At 54.8% G+C, this 14694-nt stretch overlaps 1 protein-coding gene across 2 annotated transcripts in view; it reads left to right on the top strand.

The window, feature by feature from the left end:
* Nucleotides 1-14694, top strand: part of LOC116947027 (endothelin-converting enzyme 2-like) — a 93099-nt gene that overhangs the window by 63827 nt on the left and 14578 nt on the right. For both annotated transcript variants that reach the window (XM_032962393.2, XM_032962394.2), the window contains 6 exons: nt 875-1078; nt 9592-9725; nt 10087-10239; nt 10755-10820; nt 11572-11760; nt 13614-13756. In XM_032962393.2, coding sequence (XP_032818284.2) covers nt 875-1078; nt 9592-9725; nt 10087-10239; nt 10755-10820; nt 11572-11760; nt 13614-13756 — 889 coding nt within the window. The remainder of the gene's footprint in view (nt 1-874; nt 1079-9591; nt 9726-10086; nt 10240-10754; nt 10821-11571; nt 11761-13613; nt 13757-14694) is intronic.

The following is a 14694-nucleotide window of genomic DNA, read 5'->3' as shown; positions in this document are numbered from 1 at the left end:
TCCTCGCGCGTGGTGCTGGCCACACCCACCCCCTCGTGCGTGGTGCTGGCCACACCCACCCCCTCGCGCGTGGTGCTGGCCACACCCACCCCCTCGCGCGTGGTGGCGGCCACAACCACCCCCTCGTGTGCCGCCGCGGCCTTAATCACAGTGGGAATAATCTGAGTCAGAATTTGTGTTTCTCCTGCAGGAGGAATCCCGTGAGCTATTAAGCTCTTTTTCACAGACGTCCAGGAGGGACGGGTCAGAACGTTACAACAACAGTACAAAAAAACACGATAGGAGTGCAAAGTATGGGAGAGGTAAACTTATCACTTGACAAAATAAAACTAAGCAATTTCTTTTATGTTATCAGACAAGGCCCACTGAGCTGTGTATCTCTTTCTCAGAAGCGACCTGGCTACGATTGGTAGCTCAGTGAAGCGGCTTGTCACGTGGTAATGTCACGTGGTAATGTACAAATAATCTAACAGGTGCATGCTAACAGCACTTGCCCCAACAGCATAGTGAAGGCTACACGGTGCGGAGGTGGTATCGTTGTCTCTCTGTGCGTGCGTGTGTATGCGTGTGTATGTTTGGGGAGCGATAGTGTAGCGGTAAGCGCGCTGCGCTATGAACCCGGCGACACGGGTTCGATTCCCGCTCACGGCCAACACCTCCCCTAGGTCGACTCGGCCTCAAATGAGTACCTGGTGCGGTGTGTAGTAAACATCGCCACTAGGGAGACAAAGGCGGTCGGGTGTGGTGCTGGCCACCCACCCCCTCGTGTACCGTTCCGGCCTTCATAGCTGCTCGCTAACAGCGCTTGCCCCTACAGCCTGTTAAGGCTACACGGGGGATCTTTGTCTTTTATCCTTGTGCGTGCGCACGTCAGGCGTGTGTTTGTCGGAGAGGTGCGTGCGCGTGGCCGCCGGCGTCCTCGCCTCCATGGACCGCACCGTCGAGCCGTGCCAGGACTTCTACGGCTTCGCGTGCGGCAGGTGGGAGCGCCTCAACCCCCTCCCCGACGGCCACTCGCGCTGGACCACCTTCAGCTCCGTGTGGAGGCAGAACCAGGCGACGCTCAAGCACCTCCTCGGTACCCACGTCCGCCCGCTCGCTCGGTCGTTCACTCGCCCATTTCTCGCTCGATCGTCCGCTCGCTCCGTGGGTGGTTCAGTTCTACGCTCGCTCCGTTGAGTCGACCGTTCTTTCGGTCATTGACGCTTGCGCCACGGGTTGCGTCGCCGGGGGCGATCAAGGGGAACGCTTCTCGCAACCGGGGGCCGGGAGGAACGAGCGCGGCGTTCGTGACGTGTTCAGCGGTGTGGCGCTCGCGGGATTATTTGAATAAGGGTGACGCCAGGTGGGGTTCTACGCGATTATAATCCCCGCGGGCACAACCTGCTCCGCGTGCTTACAGCCGCAAAACTCTCCTGCCGAGTTATTTCCTGAACTTCCAACTTGACTTGACTTTTGGCCCCCTACCTTCTGGGATTCCGGTCGCCCTCCCGCATCCACCTGGGTAGTCGAATCGAACGCGACTGCGACCAGCCCGCGGCTCGTGCTGCAGGCCCAGGCCGCCGCCAGCGCTGCCACTCGCTGAAGGCGCTCCAGCCGGGCCGCTCCGTGTTTGCCCGGCTAGCGGGCAAAACCGCGAACGTGGCGACCCTGCCAACGGCGCCGGCGCCTCGTTGCCTCGCCCGCTCGGTGACTGCGGTACCGAGAGGAGGATGGATGGGGAGGGGGTAGTGGGTGGGGGGGGGTGGGCGGTGGTGGGGGGAGGGGCTGGGTGCGGACGCTTGTGGGTTCAAGGTTTCGGCTGTACCGCGCCCCTGCGGCCGCAGGAATGCGCTGCGCGAGACTCCTTAGCGCGGTTGGCAGTGGCGCGGCGCTTGCGCTGCTCCATGCGAGGGAGCATCTGGCGTCGTGGCTCGCCGAGTGTGCAGGCGGTGCAGCTGCACCCGGGGCCCACGAGGCCGCAGAGAACCAGGCGCCGGGGCTGCGACGAGCGGGGGGATTGAACCGGATGATTTCTTGCACCAGGGCCCACCGTGCCACCCATGCCACACCACTGACAGTCGTGCAACATCGTAATCAAATCGCCCAGGGGCGGGCACCAGCAATGTGGAGTAACTGCTCCTTTAGCGGCGAGTAATCGTGTTGCCGTTACCAAGCGTGACCGATTCAGCACGGTACATTCCTGTGGCTTTTGTCGAGGTTATTTTTGTTTGCCGTGTAACGTGTGACGTTTTAAAATCAGTGGAAACGTGGGGAAACGAGAGGACGGAGCAGCAAGTGAACAAAAATCACTACCCGGCGATTAAACTAATATAGTAATTATATTACACGTGCTCTCCCCGGCATAACGTAAGCCGATCTAGCAGATCTTAAATGAAGATTCACGCTTTTTTTAACTTATATTTTGTAATTAAAGATTGTCTAACGATAGGTAGAAGATGGTTAGACGATATAGATAGAAGATATAGATGGATTATAAAAAAATATATAAAGATGATATAAAATAAAAGATCGATAAAAGGTAAGATCAAATTTCACTTTTAAATCAACACGCCATGGATATTGCCTCCATATAGTGTCTTTCGTAAAAATGAAATCTGAAAAGATTCAAACCCTTGACAATTCCACCGAAGGAGGCTACTCGACCGCTGTTCAGCTAAAAGTTCACGATTCACAAAATATATCGTGGATATTTCCTCCATCGCGTCTCGTCTTCGGAGACGAAGCAGACGATCCAGGAACCGGACGCCAGCTGAGTCGTTGCAGACATCATGAGCCATTTATATACAGACTAGCTGTACGATCCGGCTTCGCCCGGGACTTGGATCCACCACGCCCGGCCGCCTTTGTCTCCCCAGTGGCGATGTTCACACACCACAGCAGTTACTCGTTTGAGGCTGAGTCGACCTAGGGGAGGCCCAGAAGCGGTTGAAATAATCGTCACCGGTGGTGGCCGTGAGCGGGAATCGAACTCGGGTCGCCAGGTTCGTAGCGCGGTGCGCTAACCGCTACACTACAATGCGTTACGCTTCCACATGCGCGGGTCACGTGACAGATTTGACGTCACAGCTCACTTTCCGTGCAAAAAATAAATGCATTATTGAGCTCCCCCCCCCCCCCAAAAAGTGTATTTTTATCATTTTTGCATGGTGTACAGTCTGGAAAGTACCCACATGGCAAATGTTAAGTTTGTTGCATGTGGGTAATGTGAGAGATTAGCATGATGTTAATGTGAAATCTAAGAGTGGTGCAATCCAAAGGCATGAGTGCAGCCCAATGGGTGAAATTCAAAGGGAATGTGAGTATGAGAGTGCAATCCAAAGGCATGAGAGTCCAATGCAAACATGTGAGCATGAGAGATCTAAGAGAGAGGCATAGAGAGTCGGAAATAACAGCTGACATAGGCAGGTAGCATGGAAACATCACAGTCAGTTAAGTCTCTACCTAGTTCATAACGTCCTTCCAATGATTGCTCAGTTTGTACCCATCAAGTTGTGCCTGTGTTTATATATCTGGATGGCTTCATGAACAAATCTCTGAAGGTAACCGGTAGGTTTGCAGAGTTCCTCCGTCTTGGAAAAATCAATTTCGTGTGAGCCCACAGCGTTAAAACAACGATGCAGTTGCACATTCAAGGTGGTCAAGCCCAGATAACCGCGTCTGGAGTAGCGGCAGAGTGTAATCGCCGTGATGTCTCCGTCGTATTTTTGGATTGTGCAACAGTAAATGGTGTAACAAAAGATAGAAACATTTTTTTTTACTGTCGTTCTGGCCACATCATCACCTCGTGTGCCGTGCCATCCTTAACCCTTCCCCGTTCCGAGATGCCCGCAAGCTGCAGCGTGGTCGGTGTCCCGTTCACCGCTGAATCTCGGAATGTGCAAGCGGCTCGGCGTAAATTTTAATGATGGAGGCCTAGTAGCGCCGCTGGATTTAAAGACTTTGTGCTCACCGCAGATAATCGCAGTGACACGACCGCTCTCTACGATAGCTGGCACCAAACTGTGCCACGTGCCCTCCCGCGTGGACGATCGCTAGCAGCGTTGGCCTCCACAGCAAACTAGCTTAGGTTGGGGATCTCTGCTTTGGTTCCAGTGTGTGTGTGTGTGTCATTGCATTATCTTGTGTGCATGTGTGTGCCTCTGCATGCCTGCCTAGGTGCATGCTGGTGCCTACTTGCGTGTGCTTTTGTGAGCGTTTGTGGGCGTTTGTGTGTGCACGCCGGTAGTGTAGTGGTCCGCGCATTGCGCTACCAACCTGGCGACCCGCGTACGATTCACGCTCCCGGACAATAATGGGGGAGCGGATATTTTAATCCGGTCCCTGGCCTCCCCGAGGTCGACTCGGCCTTAAATGAGTACCTGGCGCGGTGTCTATTTAGCATTGGCACTGGGCGTGGCGTTGGCAATGTTTAAAACGGTTTCGACGGTGGTCGCGTGGTGCTGTTTTGGAAACGTAATAATAATTTGCTTCCTGACTTTGGGAGCCAAAGGAAAAAAGTTACGAAAGCATCGACGACGGATGCGCTCCCTCGTTTTGCGGCGTTCGCCGGCAGCGCAAGATTTCCGCCAAACCAGTTTTGGCGCGAGACAGAATTTCGGTTTGGAAGGAACGGACAAACATCAGTAACGAGAAAAGGTCACAATTTAGCCACTGAGCTTTGTAAGTCTTTTCAGATGCGCCCTGGCCACAAATGATAGCTCAACAAAGTGGCTTAACGCGTGGAAATTTATTGCAGCCGAATAATCTAAACGCACGTTGATTCTAAATGTGGAGGGAAGAATCGGGGGGACCCAGAGAAAATGGATGCAACCATATACAGGCGGTAGTGTTGGGATCAAACCCACAACCTTCTGTATACCAGGCGAGGTAGTAAACAACTCGCCACCGTGGCACCCATTCGTTCTTTATTCAAGGTCCACAAATGGCTTGTCAGTTAATTAATGAATCAACTGGTTATTGGCCCATTTATTTACTGAATAAATAATAATTATGCGTAATAATATCCACTTGTGGCATGCAGAGTATCTGCAGAGAGAGAGGGTGACTCGTGTGTTGTAAGTTGTTGAACTAATCGGAGGTGCGGGGGAACGATAATAAAACTAAACACAAAAAAACTGTTCTAAAGAAATTCGTTTTCAATCTACATTTAAAAGTGCATAGCTCTAGTGGCTTCCGAAGATCAGAAGAAAGAGCGTTCTAGACGGCCGTCTGGAACGTGCAATGCAGTCACTCAGAGGTGTGAGCAATCGCAGACAAGCAGAAAGGCAACCAGACGGTGAAATGGTGCCAACAATTACCCAAGCTTTGTGGTCTGCTATATACGAAGGTGTTATTGGCCGAAAAAATGAAAGTTTTTAGATGTCGGAGGAAACGGTAGCACCCAGAGAAAACCCACGCATCCGAGTGGAGAAACACTTTATCCCATATGGACAGAACAGGTCCAGTCAACATTTTTTGCTGTACCACTATGACCCACTCGGTGCGTCCACATTGCTGGATCACAGGCCGCGCGCATCGCCACCTCTGCGACATTCTGTGCGTGTACACGGCCTGCAGTGATATTGAGAGTTTTTGGAGGGGGGGGGGGGTGTGGAGGAGGGAGTGCTGATGTCTAGTCGGAACAATATCGTCACGACGCAAAGTCGTCACGTGTACAGTGAGCCTGCGCACTTTGCACTTCGCACAGTGGCTGTGTCGAACGGAGATCGCTCTCCCCGCTTGGTCGAGAGAGATTCTAGTCAGGGTGAGAAGCCCCGCTGGATGGCAGACAATGCCTCTTTCCCCCGCTTTGTGGTTTTATCTCAAATTCAAGATAGCGCCGAGTCCGCTCGGGCGAGGGAACGGCCGCCGCTTTGCGTGGGAGACGGCACCGCGTGGCGTCGAGCCGTGCTGCACGTTGTCGCGCTGGCATGGCTCTCTCTCCGCGGCACGCGTCCTTTGGCACGACTTTCGACATTTCCCTTCCGCACGCTGGGAGCTTCTCCAGGAGCGTCGGAGCGACGCAAGGCACAACTCGAAAAAGCGTCGGAGAGCTATGCAGTACGAACCTACGTATAAGTACCGTATGGCCGCTTGCAGCGCGAAGCGTTTTGTGTAGATACAAGTCCCTGGGTTTCAAATACAGGTGACAGCTGCCGGTGATTAAACCCGGTTCTCGTGTGATGCGAGTTGATGGTCTCAGCCCTGTCACCAATGGGTGCGCTACAAATTCTCACATCAAAATTGGTTCTTCATTTAATTTGGATAAATTCCAGCTCTGTAAAATACCAGTTTGACTTATATAGTGAACGTGACTGTCAGTGCCAGGGTCGGTGGGAACGCAGTGCCCTTATTAGAATGATTTAGGCTGAAGGAATCCGATGAGACGGTCCAGTAGTACTGTGGGTACCAGCAGCTACTCGAAGAAGGGATCTTTAGAGTTAGCTCTGTGTTATCCGCTTCTGCGGGATGTTCTCTGACTACAAAGGGTTGCACTGCACCTGTGAGAAACACGAACAAATTATTTTCCATCTCGTGACGCCAACGTGCGCAATCGCGGTGGAATTGGGGGGGGGAGGGGAAAGTCGTCCACAAAATCCTTGAACCCGCAGCGCCACTCGGCCTGTCTTGACATCGGCACACCGAGGAACCCGAATCCGGTGGAGCTTTGAGAGCGACGGAAGATCGAGACGATGGTTGATGAGCCCACCACGACGCGTTTGTTTGGACTCGATCTCTGGCCGTGCTGCGAGCCAGGGCTGGAGGAGGGGGTCTGGGGGGAGGTGGAAGGTGGTGCAGCAAACTTCAGAGAAAAAATAAGTAATATTAAAAAAACTTTTTTTTTAAACACACTTTCATGAAATGTACCGTACTAGTAATGGCAGAACTCCACGACTCCAGGAAGTGGCCCCGAAGTTTGCCACAACGTAAGGGGACCGTGGCCAATTACAGCCAACGTCAGTTGAGCGTGTACAATTAGACCCAAGCCGAAACATAACATTTAAAAAATAATGTTACATTTTTTTATATATTTTATATTTTATGATATAATATGGTATTGTCATCAGTATGACATAAGTATACCAAGTTTGCAGTCGAGACCACATTGGGAAGTGGGTTAAATTTGAGTTACAAAATTTGAGGATACAACAACAACGACAACAACAACAACAGACAGAGCGAGTTAAAAGAAAGTGTGTAATAAAAACGCAGAACTCACCGGAGGCCCAGTGGCGCTACGTGCCGCGGGCAGAGGGGCTGCGGGATTGGAGAGGGGGGCGATCGTTTGTTTGGCTTCGTCAGTAACGGCTCTGGGTAGAGATCAAAGGAGCGGGCCCTGCTTGGAGAGGCCGTCTAGTGTCACCTTGTTTGTAAAAATATGGCATTCCTGAGATGCCCTTGGGCTTGCATGTGTTACGTACGTGTTTTGAACTTCGTTCGCGCCGTACGTACGTAGACGACCGAGCTAATCGGAGGTGCGGGGGATGGACGACAAACTAAACACAAATAGGCAGTTCTAAAGAAATGAGTTTTCAATATAGACTTAAAAGTGCATAGCTCCAGTGCTTATTTAAATAAACATAACCCCCCCCCCCCACACACACAAACCCTAGATTGTGTTTGCTATCTGGCCCACGCGGTGCCTGGAGCTTTATTGGATATAACGGAGCCTTACTGAAAGCACAATCCTAGTCTGCCGGGCGAAGCCGCGTAGGCAGTAGGGGATGTAGAATGAAAATCGTGAAGCAAAAAGAACGAAATCTGTGAAGATGGACCCATTCCTCAAAATGTCACCTCATGAATGCATTTTCCTCTTTAGGGTGGCATTGTTGATGAATGTGGTGCCTTGTTGACGTTGTAGGCCTCAGTGTTATGGATGAATGTGGTGCCTTGTTGGCGTTGTAGGCCTCAGTGTTATGGATGAATGTGGTGCATTGTTGACGTTGTAGGCCCACAGTGTTATGGATGAATGTGGTGCATTGTTGACGTTGTAGGCCTCTGTTATGGATGAATGTGGTGTGTTGTTGACGTTGTAGGCCTCAGTGTTATGGATGAATGTGGTGCGTTGTTGGCGTTGTAGGCCTCAGTGTTATGGATGAATGTGGTGCGTTGTTGACGTTGTAGGCCTCAGTGTTATGGATGAATGTGGTGCCTTATTGACGTTGTAGGCCCACAGTGTTATAGATGAATGTGGTGCGTTGTTGACGTTGTAGGCCCACAGTGTTATGGATGAATGTGGTGCGATTTTGACGTATTGTACATGGGCAGGGATCACACTGCTGTGCCTTTTGTAAAACTCACTCCTCTTCCTCAGATGACACATGTACGCAGTATGTGCATGTGTACGTGAAGCCGCACGTACAGGCGGCACGTGCAGCGTTGGGGAGCAGCGCACTGCCAGCAACACAAATCGCGATTCCCTGTTGCGGGCAGCGGTAATGTTAAACTTTGAAGCGTTTAACAGGCACAGCTTGCGAGTCTCCGCTCCGTCGCTGCTACCGCAGCTGCTGCTGCTTCACTGCCACAACTTTCCACGCGACAGCTACTTCGTTGAGCTATCATTTGTGGCCAGGTCGCTTCCGAAAAAATAAGCTAATAGCTCGGTGGGATTTAGCTGGTAAAATAAATAGAAATATATTTTTAGTGATTTTCTTACCCCTCCTATACTCCGGTCCTTATTCTTTTTCTTGTTCGTTATAAATTTTTGACTCCGTGCCCCCCGAATGGACGTCCGTGCAAAAGGGCTTCATAGCTCATCGGATTCCTCCTCCAGTGTAAATAAACATTTTGATTCTGAGTGTCGTCCGTACCGACTGGAAACGGCACAGTGGGGGGGGGGGGGTGCTGTTGGGGGTGGGGGCAGGCTGGCGTCTGTCCTCGCACCATTGTGGAGCGTCGCTTCCTCTGCAGGAAGTGGGGGGCGACCACAACAGGAAAGCGTCCGGACATTGATTATCGCCCATTGAAAACGTAGACCGTATATTATGTATATTTGTTTAAACGAATCTGGCGAATGTAAGTTTGGTTGGGTGTAGTTGGGGCACGCCTGGAATCATCAGTGCTCTGGATGTGGGAGGGCCTGGTGTTGAGGGACCGTCCAGCACCGCTGGGTGGCGAGGTGGCGGTCGAGAGATGCCGCTACGGCAGGTAGGCGTGTGGTCGCTCGAGCATCGAGCCGTGGTCTCCGCGCATTGCGTGGGTTTTCACTGGGCATTTAACTTTTTTGAAACGGCTCGTCTAGGAAGGGTGCTGCGCCATGTGGCAGTGATGTTTCCTCGAAGGTTTAGAGTTTGTGCGCGTGGGTCTGTATTTGTGTGTCTATGCATTGCACTCTTTGGTGTTTTTGTCTGTGTAACGGTTAGCGCGCTGCGCTATGATGGCAACGTTGGCAACGTTGGCGGTGCGTCATTGATGGTGGTGATGTAGTTGATGGTGGTGATGTAGTTGATGGTGGTGATGTAGTTGATGGTGGTGATGTAGTTGATGGTGGTGATGTAGTTGATGGTGGTGATGTAGTTGATGGTGGTGATGTAGTTGATGGTGGTGATGTAGTTGATGGTGGTGATGGTATTCTGGATGATGACGGTGGTGGTCGTGGTCGTTGAACAGAGCTGCCGGAGGATGCTGCGGGCCGGGAGCTGGGCGACGCGCAGGGGAAAGCGCGGCGCTACTTCCGCTCGTGCATGGACGAGCAAAGCATCGAGCAGCGGGGAGCCGCGCCACTGCAGCAGCTGCTGACACAGGTGACACGAGGGGCAGGGGCACGCGGGGCAGGGGCACGCGGGGCAGGGGCATGCGGGGCAGGGGCATGCGCATCCACAGTGGTGACCGGTGGCACAGTGTTTTGTGCATGGTGTTACGATCCTGCCAACCCAAGTTCGATTCTCGCTCGGCCAGTATCACTTGATGAATAATTGATCTGGTCCTGGGCCTCCCCTAGGTCGACTCGGCCTCAAATTAGTACCTGGTGCCATGCGTGGACATTGCAACCGGGGAGACAAAGGCGGCTGGGTGTGGTACCAGGACGGCACATGAGGGGGTGTGTGGCCAGCCCTCGCCCCTGTTCGGGCTATACCGGGGGGATCCTTATCTCCGTGTTTGCAGCTGGGAGGCTGGAGCATGCTGGGCACGTGGAACGAGACCGGCCACTCGCTGCAGGACCTGCTGGAGGTCGTCATGGGCTCCTACCGCGCCTCTCCCTTCTTCGCCATCTACGTGGGGCAGGACGCGAAGCACTCCAACAGCAACGTCGTCCAGGTGGGCGCCGCCTCGCCCGCGCTGCCACTCGCGGGGAGGGGAGGGGTGGCAGAGGGGGCGGCGCCGCCGGCGGGGCAGCGCCCCTGCCGCTGGTCGTGGAGGTTCGCGGTTCAGGTCCGACGGGCCGCCCCGGTCACGGAGGATGGTGAACATCCCCCGACTGTCATTTCAAAGCGAGCAGGTCACCGTGTGCCGGCGACACGCTCCATATTGGCCAAGTCGAGCATCATCCCTGACTGATGAACTTGTGCGGTCTGCGTCTCTGCTACGCGGCATCTTCGTGATAGCCGTGCCACTGTAAACAGTGGCACGGATACCAAGCCGACAGCGTGATCAATGTTGCTGAGGAGTTGTCGATTGCAGCAAACCGAGAAATGCTTAAACACTGCCCAGTAAACGCGGAATTGTTGGAGCAACGTTGGAGCAACGTTGCGTGTTTCCTGAGGCATTTCTGCGACTTTATCACGAGCGACTCCGAACCATCGCGCGTTGTTTTCTCGCCTCTGTTTCAACAGATTGACCAGTCGGGTCTCGGATTGCCGTCACGTGACTATTACATCAACCTGACGGCCAATGAGAAGGTAGGAGTTTGTCCTTCATCTCGCGTTCCCTCTTGAAAGCGACACACGCATGCGATAAAACAGCTAAGAGGCAGATGGGATGTGTCAAAACAACAGTTCTTCTTTACGCGGAGAGACAGATATGTGAAGGAGGTGTGTGTGCTGTCTGCTCAAGTCTCACCTTTCTTCTCCGCGCATCCTCCGTCTCCTTCATCACTCCGTAGCCACTCACTCCCCTCCCGGTGTCGGTGTTCTGCAGGGGTCGGTCCTCTGGGCCCCTGATTTCTCTCTCTCTCGAGATATTTCGCCTCTTGAATCCATTCCCCCCCTTCCTCACTCTACTTTCCTCATCGTTTCCCTGCAGACGACACCCAAGTAGTATGTTCCTCCTTGCCCTCGTTAATCCCCCGTGACATTTCCTCTCGTATCTCCTCCTGCCTGGCTACCGTCCAATCCTGGATGGCGTTTCACTTTCTCTCTCAAGCGTTTTGAGTGCTGGTGGCTGTAGGTTCTCTGTGCCGTGTGGAGCTGGTGGCTGTAGGTTCTCTGTGCCGTGTGGAGCTGGTGGCTGTAGGTTCCCTGTGCCGTGTGGCGCTGTTGGCTGTAGGTTCCCTGTGCCGCGTGGTGCCGGTGGCTGTAGGTTACCTGTGCCATGTGGAGCCGGTGGCTGTAGGTTCTCTGTGCCGTGTGTTGCCGGTGGCTGTAGGTTACCTGTGCCGTGTGGTGCCGGTGGCTGTAGGTTCCCTGTGCCGTGTGTTGCCGGTGGCTGTAGGTGTTGGCGGCCTACGAGGGCTACATGGTGCGCGTGGCCGTGCTGCTGGGGGCGGAGGAGGCGGCGGCCAGTGACGCGGCTCGCTCCGTGCTGCGCCTGGAGGAGGAGCTGGCGCTCATCACGGTGCCCATGGAGGAGCGGCGCGACGACGAGAAGATCTACCACCGCATGCCGCTCACCGAGCTGCAGGTGGGAAGTCGGCACGACCCGCCCCCCACCCCTTCCATCCCCCCGCCCCCCACCCCTTCCATCCCCCCGTCCCTTCCATCCCTCCGCCCCCCGCGCCGCCGATTCGGCCCCCCGCGGGATTTCCTGCGTGCGGCACGTTGCGGTGCGTGTGTCGTGTGTAACATGTCGTGTGTAACATGTCGTGTGTAACATGTCGTGTGTAACATGTCGTGTGTAACATGTCGTGTGTAACATGTCGTGTGTGTGTGTGTGGCGTGTGTGTGTGTCGTGTGTGTGTGTGGCGTGTGTAACATGTCGTGTGTGTGTGGCGTGTGTAACATGTCGTGTGTGTGTGTGTGTGTCGTGTGTGACATGTCGTGTGTGTGTGTGTGTCGTGTGTAACATGTCGTGTGTGTGTGTGGCATGTGACGTGTAGTGTTTGCGGTCTTCCCAGCAACAGTTATGCCCTCCCTTAACTGGGCTTGCGAACCCTGGCCCCCTCTGAAGGAGCATCTGGGCTGATTAGAACACATTCAGGCTGGCCTGGCTGTGATCCATCCCGGAGTTTTACCATATTGGATGGTGTGAGGTCACAGATCCTGGAAAGATCTGGGTACAGGCCCATCTGTGTGAGTCATGTAGGCCACATGCCCAGCCACTAAAACACAGCAAGTTGGCACAGTAGGGGGCAAAAGTGGTGCATCTACCGGTCATCGCATTCACCCGAGCCTGTTCCGTGACCTTCCAGCGAGCCTTCCACATTTCACTTGGCTTCGAGGTGCACCTAGCTTGGCACAAGCAATAAGTGGTGGATGGCGGCTGTTGCCATCGTTGTTGCCTCCGTGTTGTTGTACGTCTTGCGTGTCACATGTTGTAGGTGACCGTTGAATTGTAACACAATGTAATGAACTACGTCTAACGTGTTGTGCGAGACGTATGCATTGCAGTGCGATAGCACACGTGTTGTGCGCGATGCGTGGGGTCTATGCAGTGTGTGCATTGTGTGTAATCTGTTGTGTGTAATGCAGCGTGCTGCTCGCAACGCGCCTCATGTGACGCGCCTACGTGCGCCGCGCTGCGCGTGACGCGCGTACAGCGCCGCGTGCAAGTCGCGTCACGTGACGCTCCGCGTGCAAGTCGCGTCACGTAACGCTCCGCGTGCAAGTCGCGTCACGTGACGCTCCGCGTGCAAGTCGCGTCACGTGACGCTCCGCGTGCAAGTCGCGTCACGTACCGCTCCACGTGCAAGTCGCGTCACGTGACGCTCCGCGCGCAAGTCGCGTCACGTGACGCTCCGCGTGCAAGTCGCGTCACGTGACGCTCCGCGTGCAAGTCGCGTCACGTAACGCTCCGCGTGCAAGTCGCGTCACGTGACGCTCCGCGTGCAAGTCGCGTCACGTGACGCTCCGCGTGCAAGTCGCGTCACGTAACGCTCCGCGTGCAAGTCGCGTCACGTGACGCTCCGTGTGCAAGTCGCGTCACGTGACGCTCCGCGTGCAAGTCGCGTCACGTGACGCTCCGTGTGCAAGTCGCGTCACGTAACGCGTCGCGTGCAAGTCGCGTCACGTAACGCGTCGCGTGCAAGTCGCGTCACGTGACGCTCCTCGTGCAAGTCGCGTCACGTGACGCTCCGCGTGCAAGTCGCGTCACGTAACGCTCCGTGTGCAAGTCGCGTCACGTAACGCGTCGCGTGCAAGTCGCGTCACGTAACGCGTCGCGTGCAAGTCGCGTCACGTGACGCTCCTCGTGCAAGTCGCGTCACGTGACGCTCCGCGTGCAAGTCGCGTCACGTAACGCTCCGTGTGCAAGTCGCGTCACGTACCGCTCCGTGTGCAAGTCGCGTCACGTGACGCTCCGCGTGCGTGGCGCCGCAGGAGCTGGCGCCGACGCTGCGCTGGGACCGCCTCGTTGGCCGCGTGCTGGAGCCCGTGGCGCTGGTGGAGGCGGAGCCGCTCGTCGTGTACGCGCCCACGTACCTGCGGAACGCCGCGGCGCTCATCAACCGCACCGACACCAGGTGACGACGACGACGACGACGACGAGCCGGTCAGGGTGGAGTCTGATTCCAAGTCAAAAGCCAAAGCGTACCGCTGCTCACGCGAGCAGCGGGCCGGTGCTCAACTTCTGGCGATGGCCCGGCGCCAGCGGTGGAAATTCCACATTCCCGTGGTGGGAGCCAGTCTCTCCGATGGTCCGATGGACGTCCTGCAAAGTGGCATTTATTTTTATCGATTCCCCGTGGATGATGGGCTGAGAAGGATACCGACCCCAGAGGATTGTTTGTGTCGGCCATCTTAGTAGCGGTGTCCTTGTTCCATTAAGTCGGCGTGTAGGGACGTTACCCTTGCGGAGGGCCATCACAGGGGACTTTTGTCTCCCCTTGTAGCGATGTTTAAACACCGCACCAGGTACTCGTTTGAGGCCGAGTCGACCAAGGAGAGGCCGAGTACCGGTTCAGATTATCATCACTGGCGTTGGTGGCCGTGAGCGGGAATCGAACTCGGGCTGCCGGGTTCGTCGGGCAGTGCGCTAACCACCGCACTACCACTCCCCGCTCACTCGCTCGGTCTCTCGCCGCACCAGGCCCTGGCAGGAACAGAAGCAGAAGTGACGTGAGCGAGCTAAAACGATACAAATCGCGTTGCCAGATGAAATGCGTTTCCCCTCCAGTACCCGATCAGTGCGACCTAAGATGACCGCGGTGACTGATAGATATAATTAGGGGGCCGTTGTGCAGTGGGCAGGCTTCGCGTGAGCACGGGCCGTGTGAAGTGGAGTTCACTGCTGCCCCTCTCTCACTCTTCCCCGTGCTGTCTGAGCTCCGCTTGTCTTCACTTGTCCCTGTGTGCATCCACGTGCCTCTGTTTGTCTCCACGCGTCTCAATATGTTTCCACGTCTCGGTGTGCTCAAAGCGTGTCCCAGTATGCCCGCCACATGTTTTCTCAATGTGTCTA

The sequence above is a fragment of the Petromyzon marinus genome, chromosome 28 (assembly GCF_048934315.1).
Source record: "Petromyzon marinus isolate PM22_M1 ecotype Great Lakes invasive population chromosome 28, UKy_Petmar_22M1.pri1.0, whole genome shotgun sequence".
NCBI classification, from domain to species: domain Eukaryota; kingdom Metazoa; phylum Chordata; class Hyperoartia; order Petromyzontiformes; family Petromyzontidae; genus Petromyzon; species Petromyzon marinus.
Note: the sequence above shows the minus strand (reverse complement) of the source record. Positions and strands in the feature narration are given on the sequence as shown.